The following is a 25396-nucleotide window of genomic DNA, read 5'->3' as shown; positions in this document are numbered from 1 at the left end:
CTACTCAAGAGTGTCATTAAACTATATTCAGTTTATCTCAAGCTACTTTGTAATATTTAGTATTTTCAGTTTATTTACCCTACACTTAAAAATGCAAAGTAATTACAATTATTTATTAATAAGTTATATAGAATCTGTAACAACTTCCTGGTAATTCTAATAATAATCAATTAATACTGGATGCTAAATTTCACACTTTCAAATCGTTTAAATATGTTGACCATTGTGATCATGCCTGATAGCGATATATCACTTTTAAAAGCACAAAATAAGTTGATAAAATGTTACAAATATATATTAATGATCATGGTTTTCCTCTTGCAAAATATGAATTATGTAATGTGTTAACGATCATGTTTATTTTCAAACGGAAATTTCTCTTGATGTAGGGTTTTTCTTTTCATCTTTACTTCAACTTTAAATTAAATTTTAAATATTTTTTTTTTTACATTTCATGCTTGAACGATTTTAAACATTAATGGTATGCATTTTCTTAATAATAACAATAATTTTCTTGAAAATGTTTTTTTATTGTTTTTTTTTATGTAAACACAAATACTAAAGAAATATTTTTTATTTATATTCTTAGAGGCCAATGTCAAAGTAATTTTCTATGAGACTTTTTCTTAATATGAAAAAATTTGCTTGTGGTTACGATTAAATAAAAATATATAAATTCTTTAATTAAAAATAAATTATTATGAATTTAGTAATGATATGAAAACGAATATGCAACAAACAGTTAGAAAGGCTAATAAATAAGATGTATTAAGAAAAAACTATTAAATGTTAGAAAATTTGTCGTTTTAATATAGAAAAGAAGTTTTGAAATTGTTTTATTGAAAAAAATGTTAATTAAATAATAAAAATACTTAAAGATCGTACAAAGTTTGGGTTCAAAAAATTTGGAAACTAGACGCCAAATTAACCGACAAATCAAGATATTTTTTGCAAGAAGCATCTAATATTTAAAAGACATTTTGTAACATTTTTATCTCAACATCCTTGGATGTTAGGAAAATATAATCGATAATTCGATAATGAACTTCGATCGCTGATTATTCTTATTTCTTAGCAAAAACAGAGCTAGATCAGAGATTGTTTATATTTACAAGCAAAAATAAATCTGAGATCACTGGGAAGGGTATATTGGGTTTATGCTGCTGTTTGTAACGCACAATAATATTGGTCCTATAGCCACTTTAAAGTATACCAATCGTTTCAGAATAATTTTCTGAGTCGATTCAGCTATGTCCGTCCGTCTGCCTGTCTGTCCGTCCATGTAAACCTTGTAATCAAACTACATGTCGCAATCTTGAAGATAATTCAATGAAATTTGGCACATGATCTTCTATTGTACCATAGACGATGCCTATTGAAAATAGTTAATATCGGTACATTATTTCACCTGGGCCCCATACAACTGAACCCGTTAAATAGGGCTTTTAAGTTCATAATTATGTTTAATATACTCGTAGCTCGACAAAAAGCTGTAAAACCAAGTTCAATACTAGCTTTGATGAACTTAATAATTATAGGGCCTCATTTGACCCTAGCCCCTATACAAAAGTCCCCATCAAAATTTTACTTAAATATCAACAATTTTATTAAACAGTAAATGGCTTTAGTATATCCGAGGCAAGGTACAATTCAACTTAAATGTTTTATTATGAAATCTAAATCACATTTTATTCGTATACAGGTGCAGGGTATTATATGGTCGGCCTCGCCCGACTATAACTTCTTACTTGTTTTTACATAAAATTGATCTCAAATCCTCAGTCACTTCGTCAATTATCCTTTAATGTAAACATGATCAGTGATCACTTTTATTTGTCACCAAAATATGCCTGCAGAGAAGAGATGCTCGATCAGTGGCCACTTATGTATATCTGTGAGCAATATGTGATTACTATTCAATAATCCATAAGTATCCATTGCAAGCTCGATCAGTGATCATTCATATTTTTATTTACAATGTATTCAATTGAAAAACAAAGTACGATAAGTGATCCTTAATTAAATAAGACACCAAAACATACAAGATTCATTAGTGATCACTCATATTTCACTAATACATAAGATTAATAATAAATCTGAGATCACTTATATTTAAATTAATATTTCTAACTTAAAATCGATCTTAAATCCTCAATTACATCGTTAATAATCCTTCAATGCAAACACTATTAGTGATTACCAAAATATAACTAAAGTCAAATAGAGATGCTCGATTAGTGGCCCATAATTATGACCAAAAATCCATATGTGATATATTCTTAAAAAAGCATAATACAAGCTCGATCAGCTATCATTTATATCGTTCCAAAATCCTTAATTAGATAAGCCACCAACACATACAAGATTGATCAGTGATCACTCATATTTCCTAAAAAATTATGTATGTCTCCAGTCGGAATTGAGATCGATCATTGTTCGTTTCTATTTCTGATAAAAAAAATCAATTCATACAAAATTATATCTCTAGACGGAATTGAGATTGATTATTGACCGTTCATATTTATCTCATCTAAAATATTAGTATGATCACTTATATTTCCAATAAAATATTATTATTATTTTATATTAAATCAAGAATCCTCAATTTTTTCATTTAAATTTCTCATATGTATTTTTAAAAAATATTTATGTATTTGAAAAGAAATGGGTAGAAGCCTCCAATCGAAAAAAAGAGGATCGGTCGGAGTTTATGTATGTTTGTAATAAAAGTTAAATCTTGAACAGATTCTTGAATAACATTCTATTTCTATCCAAAAATCAAACTGTAATCTGTGATCACTGATCACTAACATTTACAATTGCGGCTAAAGATCAAGCTAGATCAGTGATTATTTTTAATTAAAAATCGATCTGTGATATACATATTAAGTCCTCATTAAATAAGTATACTCCGTCAGTTATCACTAATATAAACGATCGTTACAAAAGATCTTACTGAATAGCATATTAATATATTTGTCTAAAAATCTATACTCCGTGTCTATATTAGACAAATTTTTATTATGCTAAACCTCAAATTATTATCATGATAAAAAAATAGCAGGTACAGAACGCATTTATTAGCGTTATAACGTCGTTATGACAATGTTGTCTAAACAATTGTTTAGACAACGTTCAATTGATAATAAACGTTATTTTATTGTAAAATTTGTTTATAATTTTGTTTTTGTGCAATTAAAATTAATTTTTAACATAAGTTTTAGTGAAATTAGTGTTTATTTGCAAAATTTGCATTTAGTTTTTTAATTGTTTTTATAAAATTTAAAATTATTTCAATTGTCGTGATAAAATCATCATATTGTTACCCCTATATAACATAAACATAAAAAACTTAAAATTTTTCTGTAGACGGTTTGTCAAATGCAGAGATAAATATTTGTCTAATATAGACACTGTGATATGTTTCATACATTATTCTGTTCAATCGATCAAATGTCTATTAAATCATCATTGAATTTATAAATAAATTTTCTATAAGAGCTCGATCAGTGATCCCTAATACTAATAGTTGCGACCAAAGATCTGGCTCGATCAGTGATGTTTAATATTTTTTGTCTTAAACATCTATCTGTGATACACCTATCAAATGAAGCTCGATCAGTGATCATATTGTGGACCAAAAATAAATCAGATATAATTGATTAAATCTTAATATTTAAATTAAATATCTACAAACATCAATATCATATTTTAAATTATTTTTAATCAAAATATGTTTAACAACCAGGTTAGAGATTTTCAAATCTTTTGCTTGAACTGATTTTAATCTGAAAAATTCCCTCTTAAGATCCAATAGCAAGTGTTTTGAGATCGCAATAGTTTTGGGTTCGAAGTACAAAGATTATATTAAATAATCAATCTAAATTCAATTTAATGATTCAAAACAAAGACAATTAATAATTAGTCACTATAGCGATACAGGTAGTAGTTGTTGTGAAAACTAATTTTTTATTTAGTTAATGTTTAATAATTAAAATTTAATCGCTAATTATGTTTTAAGATAAATATTGGTTTTTATACTTTACACCACTATAGTGGGAAGGATATTATGCTGATGTCTGTAATACCCAAACATATTGCTCCTAAACACACTTTAAAGTATACCAATCTGCTTAGAATCAATTTCTAAGTCGATTTATGTCCGCCTGTCTGTCTGTCCGTCCGTCTCTCTATCTGGCTGACTGTCTGTCTGACTGTCTGTCTATCTGCAGGTCTGTCTGTCTATCTGTATAAAACCTTGTGCGCTAGCTACAGGTCGTAAATTGCAGGATAATTTGAGAATATTCGATACATACGCTCCCATGGACGAAGTCTGTTGATAGTTAAAATCGATCCATTTTTTCTCCTAACCCCTCTATACAACCCTACCCTCCACCGAATAGAGATTTTTAACTTAAAATTATGTTAAATATTATATTATCTTTTAAAAATCGACAAAGATCAGTCCTTATTTGATCCTAGCCCCCTATAATGAGAACTTGAAGGGCTTATCATTGCCCCCTTATTTAGAAATTACCTTTTTTTGTCAAAAAATTGTTAAAATAGTTGGGAATTAAGCTAAAAAGTACATTCTATCGAAAAACTAATCAATCTGTCTGTCTCTCTCTCTCTGTCTGTGTGTTCATGTAAACCTTATGCTATTGCTTCAGGTCGCAATTTGTAAGATAATTCGATGAAATTCGGTTTTTGTAAATAAAGATTTTTCACAAAAACATTGGTGTAGGTTATCGTATGGTCGATCATGTCCGACTATAAATTCTTATTAGTTTTTATAATTTAATGTTTATTGTGGTTAAATGTTTATAATTTTGTTAAAAATTATATATTTTTTTTTTATTTTTCAAATTTGCCCATTATGTTTGATTATTTCAAAGTGAAGAGGGCGGGGTATAAATTTGTGAATATTTGTTGTGACAAAATTTCAACAATTTTTCTTCAAATGCATTAACCATGAAAATAAATTATAAAAAAACAATGTAAATATGTAAATTTAAATACAACTAATATAATCATGCTTAAATCTTTAACAAAATGTACTTGTTTTAAAAATGTTGTAAGAACTAAATATATGTTAAACCAGCATTTTAAAAACATTTATGTTAAAACGTGCGCACCATCATCATTCTTTGGATTCATTCATCAAAAAAAAAAAACGCTAATTAAGCATAAAGTATTTAAATTTAATGTCTTATCCCCCCCTTAGACAAGACAAAAATGTGTACAAAAATGTGATTATTTCAATTTCAAGGTCAAAATGTATAACATGATTTTAAAAGATTTAGAAAAAAGAGTATACATACTCGTAAATAAAATTAAAACAAAACGTTAAATGCTAAAAAAAACATTAAATTGTTTATTAAAACAATTTGGAAATCGTTAAATCTAAAGCATTTTAATATTTCTTTTTCAAGATTTTGGTGAATGTTGTATTACAACTTTGTCTTTTAAAAACCCACTACAAATTGCAAAAAAAAGAGTGATGTTACCGCGTCATAGAAAGCTGTTTTTTTGGAAACAATTTAAACTGCTTTTTTTAATGTTTTCTTTAAAAATTTACATATTTAGAATATTTAGATAAGAAATTATTTAATTTAGTTTTATTTTCTTTCTTCTATTTTAATAATTAATTTATTTTGATATAAAACCCAGTTTTGTAGAAAAAGTTTTTTCCAATAGATTTTTTTTTAAATTTATAGGTTTTTTTCTTTTTTATATCATTTTATTTCAGTTGAACATTAATTATAGTCCAATGAACTTTATGTTATAGGAAATTAACGGTTAAGTTTAAATTAATTGGATATTAATTTCACATATTTAGCAAGACATGTTTAAGACATAAGTAGTATCATAGATCAAATGAAAAACATTTTAATTAAAATAGTAAATTCTCAATAAATTCGTTAATGCGGATTAGTAACGAAATAGATAGCAATATATAATCGCTATTTGAAAAGAAATCTGATAATTCCTATTTCGATCGATCGTTTGATGATCTCTTATAAATCTGAAAAATTCTGATCTCTTCTGATCATTTCTGAAGAAAAATGCTAAAGAACTTTGTCAATAAGTCAAGAAGAGCACCGATAGGTGATCACCATTAACAAAAACTCGGTAATGGGTTGTACATAACCTTTTTCTTATCAATGACTTCTGTGGCCTCCGATACATTAGTGTTCTAGTCTGCTAGAGCTGCAGTGGTGGGTTCGATTCCCATATGAGGCCCTGGTTAAGGAGCGCACAACTGGCCCGATAGAAGTGCATGTGTATATGAATGTACATCATTCTTTTAAACTAAATAACTAACTAAATAGCTAACTATGTAACTCTTTAACTAACTAAATAACTGTCTAACTAAGGACAATGCGTTTTGTATATGACATTTCTTGAATAGTAATGATGTGGGCTCCTCTTTCTAAATGCTTTCAGATGTTAAGGCATATGTACATCTGAAAGCATTTAAAAAGCAGAGCCAACTTCATTACTATTCAAGAAATGTCATACTTTATTAATTATGGATTAATAATGTAGGTATGTTAGATGAACAATGTCACCAAACTAATGACAAAGTTCATTCCATATGCATATGATAAAGTTTCTTAACTATAACGAAATATGTCAACAAAATCGTTAAAGAAATCACTGTTTTATATTATTTTATATTATGAAATGTTTTAATTATTTTGAAGAAATTTCATTATATTTATAAACATTTTGAATAATTTTTTTGTGATTTCATTATTAGGATGATTTTAGAAAGAAAATCATTAATATAATTTAGTATTTAGGCAGGTTTTTCTTTAAGTGTATAATAAGTTAATTACATTCACAGCAAAAACGTAAGAAAGGTTTAACACCAATTTTATATGGATCAGTCTATAATTGACAAAAGACTGGTACATCTAACATTTCATTATTGTTAGGAGTGCGAGACTTAGAAATTCTCAAAAAGCCTATATCTCCAATCCAAAATCCATATGGAATCGCAGTAAGGTAATTCTTCACAGGGTAGAAAACGGAAGAAATTTTGCGTGAACTTTCACATCAATTTGAACATTTGAAGAAAAGTGGAACGTCTTCTATTTCAAGGGGGATTGCCACTTCTCTCGTGATTTATTGCCACTCTAATGATGAATACCAGTTTGGGGTTGTGCTTTTCGTCACCCCGATAGACGCGCAGCTTGGTATTATCGAACCAGTGGTTTAATTTGCCTTGCTTCTTTCGGAATAACGGCAACAATTCCTTTTTAGGAACCCCAAACGCTTTTCTGTTAGTTTCGGAAACCTTGACTACCTTCCGATTGTGATTAGGCAGGTCAGGGAGTCCACTCTGGAGGTGTCAAGGGGGATTGCCACTATCAGAATGAATACCGGTTTGGGGTCGTGATTTTTGTCACCCCAAAAGACGCGCAGCTTAGTATTATCGAATCAGTAGTTTAATTTGCCTTACTTCTTTCGGAATAACGGCAAGGACCCCAACCGCTTTTCTGTTAGTTTCGGAGACCTTGACTACCTTCCGATTGTGGGTAGGCAGGTCAGGGTGCCCACTCTGGAGGTACGCTAGAGTCGCATATTGTTCGAGTGATTACGCCGGAATGACCGCGATTGATGTAGGGTTTGACCACTGTTGACCACTCGAATTGGTTTGGTTTTCGGCTGTGATATTACCTGGAGGGTTTGTTCTTTCTCCGATCGTCGCCTTTAGGCCTCAGCTTGGTAGATACGTCAAAGGATCAGAACAAGCCTTAATTCCAAGCCGATTAACTATGAGCAGGGCAGCATGACTTTGTACAAAGCTTCTTGAGTTCGACGATCCAACCTGTCGTCACTGCAGTTGGTATAGAGTACTCATTGAAAAGTAAGCTCTTCTATATAAGCAAAGTAATGTTTTCTTTCTTCTACTTCAAATGTGCGAGTTTTTTTAACAATAACACTTTTACTTTGTTGTCTTATTCAATTTTTATTGCGTTTGAATTGTTTTAATTTTTGTAAAGAAATTATTTTTTTATTTCATATTTTATGTAAATTTTTTATTTATTGATTTCCAATATACCCACAGGTTAAAAGTAATTTACTAGTATAAATTTTTAATATCTTCCTGTACGCAGACACATGCAAACTGATGCATTATAAACAGCAATTAGACATATCATACTTACATACATATTTTACTTTAGTAAGTGTGGAAAAAAATATTGAGGTATATAGAGTAAAGCAGGACTAGATAGACCAGTTCAAAGTATGATTAAAGTAGTGGCTACAAAGAGATCTATAGACACATGCCACAATGAATTCAACACACTAACAGCTCAACACTGACCATGACAGCGTCTTTTTATTTTGTGAACAATAATTTCCCAGTTTATTGATATGTTTACTGGATTTTTTATTTTATCTCAACGTTTATTTTTTTCTTTCTATTGGCTTTGGCTGGCTTTGGTGTTTAAGTGTGTGTGTATTGGAAGAAAACTAAACCAGACGTTAACGACATTGAGGATGTTGAGCTGTGTGGCTAGTGTTGTTTTCACTTTCATTTGAATTTGATTTTTATAACGTTTTTTTTTTTTTAATTTCGATTTTTTTTTCTTCTTGTTTCATTTATATGTTGAGGTAATAGAAAATTTATGAAAAACAACAAGTTGTTACTGGAAAAGTGGAAAATCTAGTGGAAGTTTAGAGTAAAATAAGCGAAAATTTAATATTATAAAAGTGTGATGTTCAAGATAGTTTTCCTTTAGTTGCAAGTTGAAATTGAAAGTGTTAAGAAAGTTATATTTTTTTTTTATTTGGAAAAGAAATGCTCGTGTAAAAATAGTTAGATAATGTGGAAAAATTTATTAATAATCATAATGGTGTTTGGTCATTTATTTATAATGAACCATGGACTGACCATAAGAGCTTTGTCGGCTGAGGAAGAGGATGAAACTACTTCTACTTCTAAAACCGTGACCGAGAGTAGTTATCGCAAATCGGTGGCCAAGATACAGGAAACTTCCTATAGAGTTCCGGAACATTTGCAATTTGTTCCTAAAGGTTTTATCTATGAAGATGCTGATGATGTTATACATGTCATAGATCCTCCCAAACATTTTGAGGAATTAAAGAAAATCATGCAAAGACAGGAGCAGCGACAGCTACACAATCTTCGGCCTATAGCCTTAAGAGAGCAAAGACCTAAACCAAAAATATTAAAAACTACTCTACCTTTGAAATCAGATATAAAAATAAATTTGAAAAAACCTTCGGTGCAAATGGATTTAGAAACCCAAGAGTCGGAGCATTTGCCTTTGGAAATTTTAGCTTCAGTGCGTAAAACTGAAAATTATTTAAGGAAATATAAACCCAAATTACCGGCGGTAAAGCAGCGTTTACAAACTCAGAAAATTCAAACAGTAATATGGGAAAAGTCCCAGGAACAGCAGCAATATCAACAGGGACAAGATCATCGATTACAAGGTATCAGAGAGCAGCAGCAGCAGCAATATCAACAGGGACAAGATCATCGTGTACAAGGAGTCAGAGATCAGCAACAAAATCAAAAGGGACCGGAATATCGTTTAAAAGGGATAAAAGATCAGCAAGGACAAGATCATCGTTTACAAGGAGTCAGAGATCAGCAGCAAAATCAAAAGGGACCAGAACATCGTTTAAAAGGAATCAGAGATCAGCAAGAATATCAACAAGGACAAGATCATCGGCTACAAGGGTTAAGAGAGCAGCAAAAATATCAACAGGGACCAGAACATAGGATACAAGGTTCTAGAGAGCAGCTACCCAATCGTCGTTACTTTAACAAAAAACGTTCTAAACGTGAAGCTCCTGGAGCTCTTAAAGGCGACAAATTAATAAACCACATTAATGATCTCATCAAAAATGCTTCTCTATATCTAGAACAAACACAGGACTATCCCGATACAGATTTAGAATCACCTACAACCCCAGCCTATGAACATTTACTTAAAACTACACAATTTCCCAAAACCAACACGGACATCGATGAAGATATGGTGGTGAAAATATTAGAAAATTCCATTAGAGCCACTAATGTCATAATGCAACAGATCAAAAGACAAACAAATATAAGTGAAATTTCCGAAAAATGTGACTATGTGAAGGTTACTTATCCGAATCATATAAAAAATTTTGAAAATCAAATAAACTGTATGCAAAATTTCATCAAAGATCTAAATCGCAGCAGACAAGAAAAAGCTCAAAGAGTCACACGAAAATATGGTGAACGTTTAGAGGCGCGCAAAACAAAAGACTTAAAACACAAACCTTTTTTAGTGGCACAACTAGCAGCGGATTATATAGATTCAGCTGAACCTTCACCCGTTAATAGTTCTTTAATCTATGATGATGTTATGACTACCATACGTAATATGCTAGAAACACAAAATCTACAATCTATAGATGATTCGAACACAGCGACCAGTGATACCACATGGCAAGATTCTTTAGCTGAATCATCTTTTACTTACGACAAATCGCCCGAACCAGTGGATTTTCATAATCTACAACAATATTTAACATCTCTACAGTCGATTGTTACCAATTTGCCTAAATTCAGTCATAAACTATTAAATTTACGTGAATTAGACACTGGCTCCACCTCCAAATATTATTTTATTAATCCACAAGGTTCTATTTACAATTTGCCTCAACCTTTTCAAAAAGATATAACTACACCATCGCCACCATCAACCATATTTCATCGATTTCCCGATTTACCCATTGTAACGGAATATCTTAAAAATGGCACTCTTTTACCACCTTCTCAGCATGTGGTGGAGATTTTAAAATGAAATTTTTGTTATTTTCATTTTTAAGATTTAAAAACAAATAAAATATAAATTTTTACAATAAATAAAAAAATCGTTTAAATAAAAGACTTTAATATTAAACTTCAAAAATTTTGCGAATTATTTTTCCCCCAATTTTTTTCCAAAAAACAGATAATGAATAATTTTTTTTGTATAATTTTTGCAGTTGTTTTACAACCTTCAACTTGAACTTAAAGTCTACTGCCGAAATTTTGTCTTTCAACTTGTTTTTTGTATCAATTCATCTTGTTTATGCAAATGTCGTTCATTATAATTGCTATAAATTTATGTAAAATGAGTCAGTTTCTTTTTTTTACCAATTTAATACCCAGTCATCTGGCTGTCGTACGTATTTTGTTTTGCCCTGTTTATTTTTCACGCAATCCAAAACATTGTTCACATAACACTGTTGAAATTAAAGTAAACTGTTAAGATTAACAGTAAATGCTAACCAATAGCATTTAATTCGGAAGCCAAAAAGTATGTGAAGAATTTTCGTAAAATAATTACGAATAGAGCTTGTAAACCATGTGATCAAATTACAGTTTTACGGGAGAGTCGACTTAAGTCTAGACTAAATACTAGACTATAGCACAGACTATAGGATAGACTAAATACTAGACTATAGCGTAGACTATAGACTGGACTATAGACTAGACTATAGACTAGACTAGACTAGACTATAGACTAGACTATAGACTAGACTATAGACTAGACTATAGACTAGACTATAGACTAGACTATAGACTAGACTATAGACTAGACTATAGACTAGACTATAGACTATAGACTAGACTATAGACTAGACTATAGACTAGACTATAGACTAGACTATAGACTAGACTATAGACTATAGACTAGACTATAGACTATACTAGATAATCTAGACAAGACTATAGACTATACTATAGACTAGACTAAAGATATTCTAAAGTCTAGTCTATAGTGTTGTCTAGACGTTAGACTACACTGCAAACTAGTCTGTAACTACACTGTCTTTAAACTACACTATAGACCAGACGTGGATCCGCGGAAGTGGATAAAAGGGAAATTGAATTACATTTTATATTACTAGAACAACCCAGTGTGTATCGCTAACCAAAACCAAATGGTACACTTTTTTCCTGCATTTCGTTTAGGAATACTTAAATTAAGTTTACAAAATATTTCCTGTTTAAATCTAAACATCACAGATTCATATGACTCAAAGCTGCATTCGTTTGTTTCGGAAAAGTTGTGCTTTCAAAAAGTACCAAACAAATTTACCAGAACTTAATCCTATAGTTGCCTTAATACTCGAATTTCAATATAATAGATCTACAGCTTATTATCTGTGAGTAAATAAATTATTTTTCAAATTTTATATAAAAATGTCTCAATGATTTTAAATAATATCAAATTTCCAGTTTTTCCCCTTTTTGAAATTTATTTAAAAGGAATAGCAAAAGTTTTCTCCATTTTGCTTCCAATAAGCACATATTTGTTTTACCCGTTTTTCCCCCTTTTTACACCCAAGTATGCTAATATCCAAAAATCCTTCCTAATTGGATCTACATATCCAAAAAGAGATCTGCTTTCAAAATTTCATGATTCCAGGGTTAACCGTTTGGACTGTGCGATGATAAATAGTTAACAATACATTAGACCCTTAACATTTTTCTGTATGCGTTATTTTGACGTGATGGTGTGTATATAAAGGTTGTCATTTTGTGATCACATATTTAATGATCTACATCTTAATTGGTGCATTATTTCAAGATCTCTGGTGGGTTTTAGGTTTTTTTTTATAGAACCCGGTTTTCAGTGGGTAATATTTTTAAAATTCATTAGGATCTTCATTATTCTCGATCTTGAGTTTCTCATTTAAAATTGATGGTAGAAAAAATGGATGACAGATCTTTGTTATTCCTTCAAATGGACCGTTATTTTAAAATATATGGCCGATTTATGACACTCTAACTTCTTTCTTTTCCAATTTCGTAAAAACAGATCTAAAACGGGGGACCCTTATTTTTTAATTTTAAATATTTTTATTCATATTTAATTATACAAATTTATTAAAAATAAAAAATTATCATTATAACTTAAACTACAAAATGTGATAATTCTTTTAAGAACCTAGATTAAAGACTCAAAGTATGCAATAGTCTTAATGTAAAGAATTTCAAGCAAAAACTATTACTAACTTAATAATAGAATAAGTTATTAATAAAACTTATAATTTTAAATAAATCAAAAATGATTTACTTAAAGTAAACTTAAAAGTTTGGGAGAAAATAAATAAGTTAATAAATAATAATTTAAATTAAAATCAAGTATAAGTAAGAATATGAGTGATTATGACAATAGACTTTTTAAAAATCTTGTATAATCACTGGATGCCAAACATCTGTTGGCACTGATGATTCATAATCATCTACACCAGCAGTGGGAGTAACTATTGTGGTGGATACTGAAACTGTAGGCTGTTTAGAGTTAGTATTTTGTGGGGAAGTATTAAAGGCAACACTACTACTTCTAACACTATTAATCTCAGGTGTATTACCATCACCAACAGTAGCAGCTGCAACAGCAGCAGCAGCACCGTAACCAATTCTACGTTGTGTTTGATGTGTCCGATATTTTAGATATTGTTTGTGTTGTTGTTGATTATGTTGTTGTTTAGAGGAATGTTGGTGACTGTGATAGTTTTGACTCGGTACAGAATTGGAGATTTTATGGGGATACATATGAGTGGAGGATAAATATCTAGTGGGGGATAAGGAAGAGTTTTCTGTATTTGCTACAGATGTCTGAGGTGTGGAGGGGGTGGTTTTAGCCGAGGATGTTACAATGCGATTGAATTCAAAAAAATCTATTATGGGATGATAACTGTAATTTATACGTTTAGGAGGTTGAGGATGTGTGGCAGAGGAGGTGGCCGAGGTGGTGAGCGTAGGAGTGGTAGTGTAGTTTAAATTAAATTTGGTTTTATAATGATTTTTAAAAATTTCCGGATTTACAGCATAAACATCCGGTGGCTGCGCTGATGATGACGATGTAGAGGTTGCGGTTGTTGTTGTGGTCTTGATATCTTCGTCGAACTCTGTCGTGGACGCTGCATTGTCCTTTTCGACAACGCCACCTCCCTTGTTGGTTGACGTGATCGTGTATGGTATAAGTAAGCGGGATTGGTTTTTGAGGACATGTCGTGAGCGGGTGTAATAGTGGGTCGGTAGAGATGCTGCCCTAATTGCAGATGATGGTATTGTGCTTGCGACTGTTGTTGTTGTAGCTGCTGCTGTTGTTGTTGTTGGTATGATAGTTGTTGCTGTAATTTGTGGCTTTTGGTGGGCATTGGTATCAACGAGGGTGGGTCGTCTAAGTCGTGTATGACTGTGGTAGACTGTAGTGGATGGAGTTGTGAAGGCACGAATGGTTCCGGTGCTGGTTGGGATGGCCGTAGAGCTGCTGTCGCTAATGCCGCTACTGCCGGTGCTAGCTGTTTGGGTTACAGAATAAATTATTTTACGTTTTTGATGAGTACTCTCATCTAAGCCATTAGCTGTACCAAAATCGTTTACCTCTCTTTCGGCATGCTGTTCACTAGGCGAGAAATCCTGATCCGATCTACTGTCACTATAACTCTTATGGGGTCTTCTGCGTTGTTGTACATCTCTAGAATAATGCTTATTAGAGGCGGAAGAACTTATAGACGATGAGGAATGTTGGTGCGCAGGACTATTTGCTACTGTATCCCTAGAACTTTTATATAAATAATGCTGTTCATATTTCTCATTACCAGGGGGACTTAAGTAGGATCCTACAGTGGGACTAGGAAGACGACTTTTCACCCTATTACTGCTTAATTCATTGGCATCAAAACTGGCATCATGTTTATGATGCTGATGTTGTAAGGCAAAGTTTAAATCTTCCTCTTCGTCTTCCTCATCATCACTGTAATCATTTGATTGATATTGTTGATGTTGCTGATACAATTCTCCTTTATAAATGGGAGTAAATTCTTCTTGATTTCCCTGAGAGGTTAAGGCAGGAAATTGTTGTTTATAACCATCAATTTGACAAGAGCAGCAAGTGGGTACTTTGAAAATGTCCACATGCAAACCTCTAGTCTTATCCCAACTCAATAGACGATGATAGTTGTAAACTTGGGCACAGTGAGAACGATAGGAGCCAGATAAATAACTGCAACTTTCTTGAGGATTCCTTTACCAAAAACAAACATTCTTAAATATCTTTTATAACTATTTTATATGCATAACTTACATGCATTTTTCCAAACGCAAAGTTTGTGTATGTTGTCCAGTATTAACTATATATTTCCATTCTCCTGAAGCTGAACGGGCCTTCTGGGGTCTAGCATAGCGTACAATACTTTGACACAAACCACCTTGTATATCATCTTCACGTCTGTTATAAAAGGAAGTTTTTTTAAATATATAATATAATTTCTCTATATTATACACAAATATCATTTACCTCTTTTTGCCATAGATATAGTCATCAAAATCCTCAGTTGTATCAATCGAATTTAAAGGTTTATCATTGTATTCTGCTAACAAAGCGGTCATGGCATTTCTATGTCTTCTTATGCTGCCCATAATTTGGTCTCTATTTGGATAAGTTTTCATAAATATTAATACAAATCGATTTCCCATTATCTTATAAGGAAAAACCTTTAACCAGGACTTGGGTTACCCTTACCATAACTGGAATCACTTACCCTTTACAAAAAAAAGCATTAAGGTTTAAGTCCCAGGAGTGCCCTTAATAAACAACCTTAATAATTAAACTTTACAAGTGAATTTTTACAATTTTTCTTTTATTAAATTATAATCTAATAAATTTTACAACTAAATTTTTCAAAGAAAATTTCAGCGCTTAAAACTACTAAAATAACCAATTCATAAATAGGGTGCGTTAAACAAACCCGGGAAATTCAAAAATAGATATTGAAGTTAAAAGCCAATTTTTTTTTCTAACAACTTATAAAGTTGCTAGAAATCTAAAGCATACTTTTGAGTGTTTAATATATATTTATTTGAAAGCATAATTTTAGGCTTAAATTCTACTAGAAAAAAGGATTAATTGAATATAAATAATCTCAGCATCGAAAAAATCTTACAACTAAAGCAGAACTATATATCAAATAAAATTAATTTTTTTTTTAAATTCGTCTAAGCCGAATTTTAATATAACCTTCACCTAAGTATGTCATAGAAAATGTTTGCGGAAAGTATATCTAATATATTCAAATATTTGTAAAAGTTGTTATTAGATATTAATTTTCTCACTGTACTATGTATACCTCGTACAGTAGGAAAATTAAGAAAAAAATCGATACCATATGATAAGAAAATCTTGTTTTGGGTTATCCCTGTAAATCCTTAAATTGCCTGTTGATCTTATTTACAACTGAGGAAATAGAGATATTTTCCAACAAAAAACGAAAATCGGTGGAATATTTTCGACCAATAGAAAGCCTTAAATTCGATTTAGAAACGGTTCGGACACTTGGAATTTGACTCCGTAGAGACTTTGTAAATATTAATATGAGTTCTTGGAAGCTTACTTGTCCTAATTCGCTTGAAATTAAAGTCGAATAGTAAGAGGTGACCCCTGCCCATCTAAATTAGAAGGCGGATTCAATATTTTAATAAATCGTATCAAAATTTAGGATATAAGCCTAACTTAGGGCTCAATGTTTACTAAAAATTGAAGCATACTTTAGGGATATTGTAAATCCCAGCAGAAACAAAACACAGAACTCTTAAAAGAATAACATTTATCACCACTTCAAAAGTAGCACTAAGTGAATTTTTTGCCTTCTGTGGAAGTGATTATTATTGACTTCCAAAGAAGCGAAAACAATTATTTTTTTTTTTTTTTTTGAAAATGAAAGTAAGTATATTGTTTTGTACTGTATTTTTTTTAATTAAATAATTATATAATAGAGTTAATAGATAATTAATTGTAATTACTACTACTACAATTTCACTTCCTAATGATTTTTTGAGAATGACTTCATATTTAGTGAATTTTAAATCAAATAATCAGAACGTCCCTCCTATGACAAGCATGTGTTAAAATCATCACTTCTTCAGGTCTTTTTCAATATTTCCATGGAGTAAATTTTACTTCTTTTTCTGTTCTTTGGAAGCGATCTTTGAAAGAAATTGTATAATGTATGTATATCATGCAGTGAAGAATACTCATACAAAACTAGTTCAGGAACTGGTTCATTCGATATAGAGGTCATATCTAACTCTTTACAATGAAATGTATTCCTTGGTTCAGATGGAACTCACTTAGAGAGAAGGGAGCTATTATAAACAGGATCTATAAACGTTTCCTTTTGTGTAGGTCTGACCTGCTAAAAGTGACAATCTATTAAAGTCTCCGATGCAATCCAAATGACATTTAATCTGCATCAACTTCGTTTTAAAGAGTTGCATAATTTAAGGCTATCGAAATTACTAGATGATTGGGCTTTAAGTGAGACGGAACTAAGATGGTCAAATATAACCAATTGTGTAATATCGAGACTGATCTGGCTCACGTTGACAGCAGGTAGGACTCTCCTGTCTCTTAGTAACAACTAGATTAGGCTTCTTGCTGGTATAATAACTGAGCACTTCATGTCGGAGCGTATGGGCTACCACGTTATGACTACGAGAAAAACTGCTTAGACAAAGATGAAGTAGAATCTGTACAACACTTTTGATGTGACTGCCAAGCCTTTCAAGATTTGAATTGTCTCACAGATGCGTCACTGTTAGAGTTCTATTTCATGAGCTGGACTGTCTCAGAGATGCGTCAATAGTAAACAAGATGGGTTTTTTTAGAAACAGCGGCTGGTTTTTAAGGAGGTCGCACGAAGCAAGTAGTAGTTTGAAAGAGAATCTTTTCTCTCTCTCTTTTTAATAAGCGAGTGAACTCGCTTTTAAGGGAGTAGCCCACCTAAACCAACCTTAGGCTGAAGATGTATTAAAAACTATAGCATACTTTAGGGATAATATAAATTGTTTCTTAAATTTGTACTTCCTTTACGACTGATTAAATTCCAAGATTGAAGGCTACAAACAGAACTATTTCAGTAACAATATCTTTAGCGAAAGAGATCGCTTTAAATGCTTTATAATGACACTGATCTCGAAAGAATTATAGCAGGACTTAACAAAGATTATCTGATAACCATTTTATTACATTATCCGATGTAATACAAATTAGTTGGAATTAATAAATGGAACTAATTCGTTTTGAAAATAAGCGGTACAAGTTAAATATAGTAAAAAAATAGCATGTGTATCTTGATGTAGAACTAGTTCAGTGACAGGCTCTTTCATACTCTTTATCATGATTACGATCACATATTTTTGAAAAATTTCAGGGAAAAAATTTTTTGCAAATATTTACAAATATCTTTAAGGTGAAGAATATATAATACAAATAGTCTAGACTAAGAAAAAAATATTTTGTAATAAATAAATAAAAAAATCAATAAATAAATAAATAATAAAAATAAATTCCATCAACCTTATGTGACCCACCGAACCATAATTTTTTGTACACTGACAAAAAAAAGTAGCTTACATGGGATAATCATCAGTTTTTATACACATTGAAGCGGTAAAACGTTCACATTTCTTAGGAGCCGGTACACCATTACCAACAGCTCCCTGTTTTGGTCTGGCACGCACCTGAACACGTTTACGTTTGGCGGATGAAACTTTCGAACGGATTAATTTATTACCCGCTATACGATAACGTGGTCCAGCTATTAACTCTTCGGGGGTAGGTAAAATTTCTTTATCCGGATCATCGGATTTGCCCTCACTTATTAAATCGTTGTCTTGACTCTCGCTGTCATCGAGAAATATTTCGCTGCCATTTAAACTGGCAAAAGCCATATCCTCCACTAATTGATAGGGTTCGTAGGTCTCTTCTTGCACTGTTTCGGGTGTAACAATTATGGGAGCATGGGTAGTAGTTGTGGTAGATGTAGTGGAGGGGGAAGAGGTGGGGGTTTTAGGACGACTGGAAGTTTCTTTAGGTGAAGCAAAAGCAGTGGTATTTAGCCTTAAAGTACGACCAGCTAAACCTCTTTGCAAGTCTTCCTCATTTACCGCCAAAGGCACTGAGCGCACCAACTTGTGCACAAATTCTTTAGGTTTCCTTAAAGATCTGCGTATGCGCCTTAAAGGAATTTTAGGAGTTGTATTAGTTGTTGTGATCTCTTCTTTAGGTTTCTCTGTTGTACTATCTGTTAATATTTCCATTTCTTGAGTTTTATTAAGTTTCAACAAAGTCAAAGTGGGCACATCTTTTTGCAATTGATGATTTATATCTAAAGGATCAGTGATATCAGCATCAGCATCATCTTCCTCTTCTAATTCCATATCAAAATTTACATTATCTAAATCCGATTTTGTATCATTATTTGAACTTTTTAATTGTTCCAATTCCTCGTTAATTTCCTTAGGATCTAAAACTTCATCAGACATAAAATCTTCCAAACCATCTAAGCCCATGACCTGTGTCATTTGTGCTGTGGCCGGTAAGGTGCCAATACCCTCATTATTTTCTTCTGCTGCCATTTCTTCGGGAGTTAGTTCCAGATTTCTTCTTTCATAGGAGATTTTAGTTTTAGAAAAATCTCCAAAGTCTGCCAAATTATAATCGAATTCTATATATTTCTTTGCCGAATTGCGTACTAAATTGGCTATATCATAGACTATAGGCAATATTAAAGACTTGTCATCACCAAACATCATGCGCACCTAAAAGTAAGTCGTTTATCACCATACTTTTGTAAATTTCATAATTTTTCAAACTCACCTGATCCAATTTTAGTTCATTACCCTTCTTGGCATTGATTTGAGCCGTTATCAAAGCTGACAAAGCCAATCTCTGCTGTTTTGATAATACCCTCAATATGGGCATGACCTCTACGAACTTCTGCCGAACTGCTTTATTCGATAAAGCCTTAGACAAAGCTGTCCTTAACACCTTTTCTCGCCAATCAAATGGATGAACTTGATTTTCCTCCAACAGATCATCGTCATCATCGAAAGTGATTAAATTTTCTTTTGTAGTTCCCTTAGGCATCAACTCTTTGCTATTATCATTTTCATAATTCCAATCGATTTCTTTAAGATCAGTAAAATCAAAATCCATTAAGTCTTCATCGGTAGCATTTACAAGATAGAGAACACAATAGAGTGTGGCCCAAAATAGGCAGCGCAGTGAGCGGCCCATTTTCATGGTGACTACAAAAAATGGAAAAAAGAGAGAAATTTTAGAATGCTAATATGAATATGTTAGTTCCCAAAAAAATTTCATAAGGAGTAACAAAATAAGAAATAAGGAAAAAAACTAAAGTCAAGTCTATGGTCTATTCTAGAGTATAGTCCATAGTCCATAGTCTAGTCTATAGTCTAGCCTTTAGTCTAGTCTTTAGTCTAGTTTATAGTCTAGTCTATAGTCTAGTCTATAGTCTAGTCTATAGTCTAGTCTATAGTCTAGTCTATAGTCTAGTCTATAGTCTAGTCTATAGTCTAGTCTATAGTCTAGTCTATAGTCTAGTCTAGTCTATAGTTTATAGTCTAGTCTATAGTCTATATATAGTCTATATTTTATAGTCTAGTCTAAAGTCTATTCTATAGTATAGTCTATAGTTTAGTCAAAAGTCTACTGTGTATTATATAGTTCAGTCTATTGACTTGTCTATAGCCTAGTCTAATGTCCAATTTGTAATCTAGTATATAGTCTAGTCTATAATATAGTCTATTTAGACTAGACTAGTCTTTACTCTACTCTGTAGTCTAGTCTTTAGTGTAGTCTATAGTCTAGTTTAAAAACTCGTCTATAGTCTAGTCTATAGTCAAGTTTAGTCTATAGTCAAGTCTATTCTATGTTTTAGTCTATAGTGCTAATCCACACTTAGTACACAAGATTTTACGCAGACTAATCGATTGAGTAGTGTGTAAGTAAATTTTTTAGTCTATGGATTTGTACTCATATATCTCCATATGATCAGTAGTTATTTTTAATCCACATTTTTCTTGTCTAATTAAATTGCTAACAATTTATTATTAAATACCTCAAAGAAAGTAAGCAAATTTTATAGTTTTTAAAACTGGTGTTCATAAATTTGCCGATTATAGATCAATCGACTTGTTTTACTTTCAAATCAATAACAGCGGAAATTAGTATTAAATTTTTAACATTTTAATGCCAAAAAACAAACACCAACAACTGCTAAAAATTACTTTATGTTATTTTTGGAAACTCAACTTTCTATCTTAAAAAAAAAAAAATAAAATAAAAATCTTTTTGGTTTCAGAAGCAATTTAATTTTTTTATATAAAATCTTAAAAGAAAGCACCTTTTTAAAAGCTAAATACTAAAGACAATAAAGTCATTAAGATCAACATAAATTAAAGTATTTTATGTCAAAGAATTGTTTCTATACGGAAAAAAATAAGATTCACTTATTTAAATTTTTTTTTTTTTGTAAACGAAATAAAGTAAAAGTCTTTATAATCATTTTCTGCTAACGATGTAAACGACAAATAAACAAATTAACTACAGACACGCTTTAAAAATGTGTTTTAGTTTAAAACATGATAAATAACGTAAGAAAAAATATAAATAAACTACAGACCAACTTAAGCAACTGAATAGAAAAAACTAAACCAAATTTTTGTGGTATTTGAAGTAAATAATTATAAAGAGATGTTAAACACAATTCAACTAAAACAATTAACAAAAAAGTTAAAAACAAAAAACAGTACTAACCCATTAAGAACTAATGTAACTTCTTTGTCTATATCACTTCAACTATTGGAAGTCAGTATCAAGTTTCAAACTATAGTTTCTAAACGTTGATTTTTTGAATACCGAACTTGATGGGTTAAATCATTAAATATCTTCATAACTATATGAATTATATGGTCAAATAAACTATTTTCATGGTGTGTCATGTTTAACAGTAGTAACTATTTAAGTAAGTGACAAACGTTTAACTATTTTCCTGTTAATACTTAAATGTAAACTGCCAGCTAACAGCAAATTTATAAAATATATATATTTTTTATGATTTTCCGAACGCTACGCACTTAAGCTGGTTGATATGTTTGCTTATAAATAGAGTTACTTACATCTTGTTTTACTAATTTTAGTCAGATGTAATGTTTTAATGTGGACATGTTTGTTTGTAATAATAAAAATTAATGACATTGTTGTAAGTAATGAAGATTTTATAACTTTACAGGTCATAGCAGTAGTTATTAAAATAATTTATGTATATTATTATTAAGTCATAAAATGTAACAAATTAAATGTTTATTCTATAAAGAAAATTAAATTGTATGGAAAAACTGTATGCAACCTGTTTGAGAGACGACACTTTAGCCTTAATTATTGTCCTTCATAAATGTTGATCATGATGAACATGATCGTACTTACATGAATACATTTTTTAAAACTGGATTTTAAAAAAATTTTCAATTTAAATAACAATAATAATAATGAAGTACCACGTTAAAGATGCTCTTGAAATTTTAAGCTCTAAATCGGAGTTACCAGTTGCTAGTTTCAGTTTTTTTCTGCTTTAAATTAAAGATAATAAAAAAGTATATTCTCCCGTGACGAATCCTATATACCCTTCGCCATAGTGCATTAAAAAGACAGAATTATAACAAAACTAGAAAAGAACTCGAGCAGAACTAGAACAGAACTAGAACAGAACTAGAACAGAACTAGAACAGAACTAGAACAGAACTAGAACAGAACTAGAACAGAACTAGAACAGAACTAGAACATAACTAGAACACAACTAGAACAGAACTAGAACAGAACTAGAACAGAACTAGAACAGAACTAGAACAGAACTAGAATAGAACTAGAACAGAACTAGAACTAGAACAAAACTAGAACAGAACTAGAACAGAACTAGAACACAACTAGATCTTAAAATGAACTAGACTACGCAATAGCTGAACACTGAAGATTCCAGATATCTGCTAGATCGGAGTCTTTAATAATTTGATTATTCAGAAAAAGCGTTTTTTAAAATTAGTAAAATCGGTTAATATATAACGGAGATATGCATAAAATAGTGAGTAATATTCTAAAATATTCAACCTAGAAACATGAAATACAGCAAGTAGGGCCCTGAGTTAGTGAGAACCTACAAAAAGGAATTATTTTAAACTTTTCGTACTTCAAAGTGTACTTTTTAAGTGTTCTATAATATTAATCCAAGAAACATAAAATTAAGCATATACAGCCCTGAGTTAGTAAGGACCTAAAAGAGGGGAGTAAGCATAAACCTATTAAATAGAAGTTTTTTCGTACTCAAAAGGACATTCTGGTACATTTTTAGTTTGCAACACTTTGTTTAAATACACTATGGTGAAGTTTTATAAAATACGCTATATATTAGTATAAAGATCTTATTTTTTTTATTCACTTAATTTTTCATATGAATTGGTTTTGTGTTTTGAAAAATTTGGATGAAAATATTTTCAACGTAAGGTGAAGTGTTTTACAAAGTAAAGGGGTAAATATTTAAAAAATGCAAAGAAAGTACCACTTTAATAAGCTTTTAAACAATTTGTCACCCAACTTATTTTTTTTAACAAATCTTAATTCAAAAAAAAAACTCATCCTTTTAACAAGAAAGAAATTGTATAACATATGCAAATTTCTAATCAAACATCTAAAAGCCTTTTATTATTTATTTAAATGAGAAGCCATTTAGAAGATTGAAGACAATCACCAGACAAGGAGGTTTAAATGCAAGTCGACATATTGTCACATAGGGGATTTTATTGATATTTTTTATTTAAATTTTTTGCATTTGGTCATGAAGATGAGCCTTTCTTAAGCCAAATCCCACATTAGCATATAACAATGCTGGTATATGTAAATAAAATGCCAAACAACCACAGCAGATGTTTTCAATGTCAATGAGCTTTGCTTGTTGGGAAGCTGCTAAGTTGCTAAGGAAAGCGAATTCCTTGGCTGCTAATATAAAGGCAGGCGCAGTCAACTCTAATGCAGCTTCTAGAGTCATTTAACGAAAATGATATTTCAAAACGTGACCTATGAAAACAAAAGTGAAATTGTACTTGTTAAAATATATTTTTTTATACAAATGAAAAATGTTGAATAAATAAATAAATCCTACACAATCTATGTTTTTTTTTAATTTTTCTTCATGGGGATACTGAGAGTTTTTGTTTAAAACAAATAAAAAATATATTTTGTTCATTTAGCCTTTGTTGTGCCTGAACTAGACAAGAGATGCGCCAAACAAATCCTCGGCAAAACCGAAACATGCTTTAACATTTTTCTTTCTTTTGTGGATTTGGTTGTGTTTAACTTTTTTTTTACCATCTTGATAAAGACAAAATGATGGCATTCAAACTAAAGGTTGATGCGATGGTGCAATACAATAAACTTGCCAATTGTCTTTAATCGAGATGCATTTCATCCATTATTTTGCTAACGTAATAAAGCAACTGAAATAGAAGAAGATGCTGCTGATGCTGCTGGTTGCCACCAGCACCTCGAGCAAGATCAACTACTCTATATGTATGTATCCATTCGTGCTCATCTTTGGTGTTGGTGCATTGCTTTTTTGTTCATTTGAAAGTTGGCGTTAATTTATGATGCACACCTGTATGTTAGATTACGTATTGAAGATGACAACTACGACAGGCAACAGCTCCATACGACATTGATATTTTTCGTAAAAAGGCACATCCTATAATTGTAAATAACATTTTCAATTTTTTGTTCATTTATTTGAGCATAGTTTTTGCTCCTCACTTGCTATTGACAGCTTCCCACTTAATGCCTCTGTTTCCCCTCTTGCTGTAAGTCGCCTTATGGGAATTTTTATTAAATGTTTATTATTTTAAAGATTAAATAATTGTCAAACATTATTTAAGCAATTTTGTTTTATTGTTTTTAAAGAATTCCAATATTTTTATTTTTTTTAAAGAAAGTTGTAAATAATTTCTTTCTTAATATTTGTCTTTTTAAAAATACAAGTGGTTTAACTACTTTTAATGTATTTTACTAAAGTTATTGACTTTTTTGTTTTTTAGTTAAAAAAAGTGTTAATTAAAGTTAAAATTAAAGGTGCCGTGGTGCACAGAGCCTTTAAATTACTAAAAACATAAATTGCAACAAATGTTTTAACATTTCAACATTTCTTGTTGCTATTAATGTTGGGAAATATTTTAAATGTTATAGGAAAGTTTAAATAATTAATAGATAGCTTTACTTATAAGGTGTTAAGGTTAAATTGCATAAATTTGTCATTTTATCTTGCCTTCTGAATATTAAATCCTCAAAAGCTTTAAAGATGGCATGTGACCATACATATACAATCTGGTGGCATACTAAAGCTATAGTCTAGTCTATAGTCTTGTCTATAGTCTAGTCTATAGTCTAGTCTATAGTCTAGTCTAGTCTAGTCTATAGTCTAGTCTATAGTCTAGTCTATAGTCTAGTCTATAGTCTAGTCTATAGTCTAGTCT

At 30.9% G+C, this 25396-nt stretch overlaps 2 protein-coding genes across 2 annotated transcripts; one reads left to right on the top strand and one right to left on the bottom strand.

The window, feature by feature from the left end:
- The first annotated feature begins 8745 nt into the window (after window positions 1-8745).
- Window positions 8746-10893, top strand: LOC124420184. Its single transcript, XM_046952372.1, has one exon. It carries the CDS (start codon window positions 8841-8843, stop codon window positions 10821-10823), a length of 1983 nt encoding a protein of 660 aa, XP_046808328.1. The 5' UTR covers window positions 8746-8840; the 3' UTR covers window positions 10824-10893.
- A 2801-nt stretch (window positions 10894-13694) lies between these two features.
- LOC111676406 (neurotrophin 1) lies at window positions 13695-20106 on the bottom strand. The gene is made up of 6 exons (XM_046951684.1): window positions 19680-20106; window positions 18435-19621; window positions 15321-15452; window positions 15108-15251; window positions 14405-15047; window positions 13695-14322 (listed from the first exon to the last, which is right to left on the bottom strand). Exons 1-6 carry the CDS (start codon window positions 20103-20105, stop codon window positions 13840-13842), a joined length of 3015 nt encoding a protein of 1004 aa, XP_046807640.1. The 5' UTR covers window position 20106; the 3' UTR covers window positions 13695-13839.
- Window positions 20107-25396: the final 5290 nt, after the last annotated feature.

Source organism: Lucilia cuprina, chromosome 5 (assembly GCF_022045245.1).
Source record: "Lucilia cuprina isolate Lc7/37 chromosome 5, ASM2204524v1, whole genome shotgun sequence".
NCBI classification, from domain to species: Eukaryota; Metazoa; Arthropoda; class Insecta; order Diptera; family Calliphoridae; genus Lucilia; species Lucilia cuprina.
This window is presented reverse-complemented; position numbering and strand designations above follow the sequence as displayed.

Bases quoted from the DNA above. Each gene is read 5' to 3' on its own strand.
- LOC124420184 (XM_046952372.1), top strand. From the start codon at position 8,841: ATGTGGAAAAATTTATTAATAATCATAATGGTGTTTGGTCATTTATTT.
- LOC111676406 (XM_046951684.1), bottom strand. From the start codon at position 20,105: ATGAAAATGGGCCGCTCACTGCGCTGCCTATTTTGGGCCACACTCTAT. The intron at 15,453-18,434 runs GTAAGCTACTTT...TTATCCAAATAG, and splicing joins AAAACTGATGATTATCCCAT to AGACCAAATTATGGGCAGCA. The intron at 14,323-14,404 runs GTAAACGATTTT...TAACCCAAACAG, and splicing joins AACAGCATGCCGAAAGAGAG to CTAGCACCGGCAGTAGCGGC.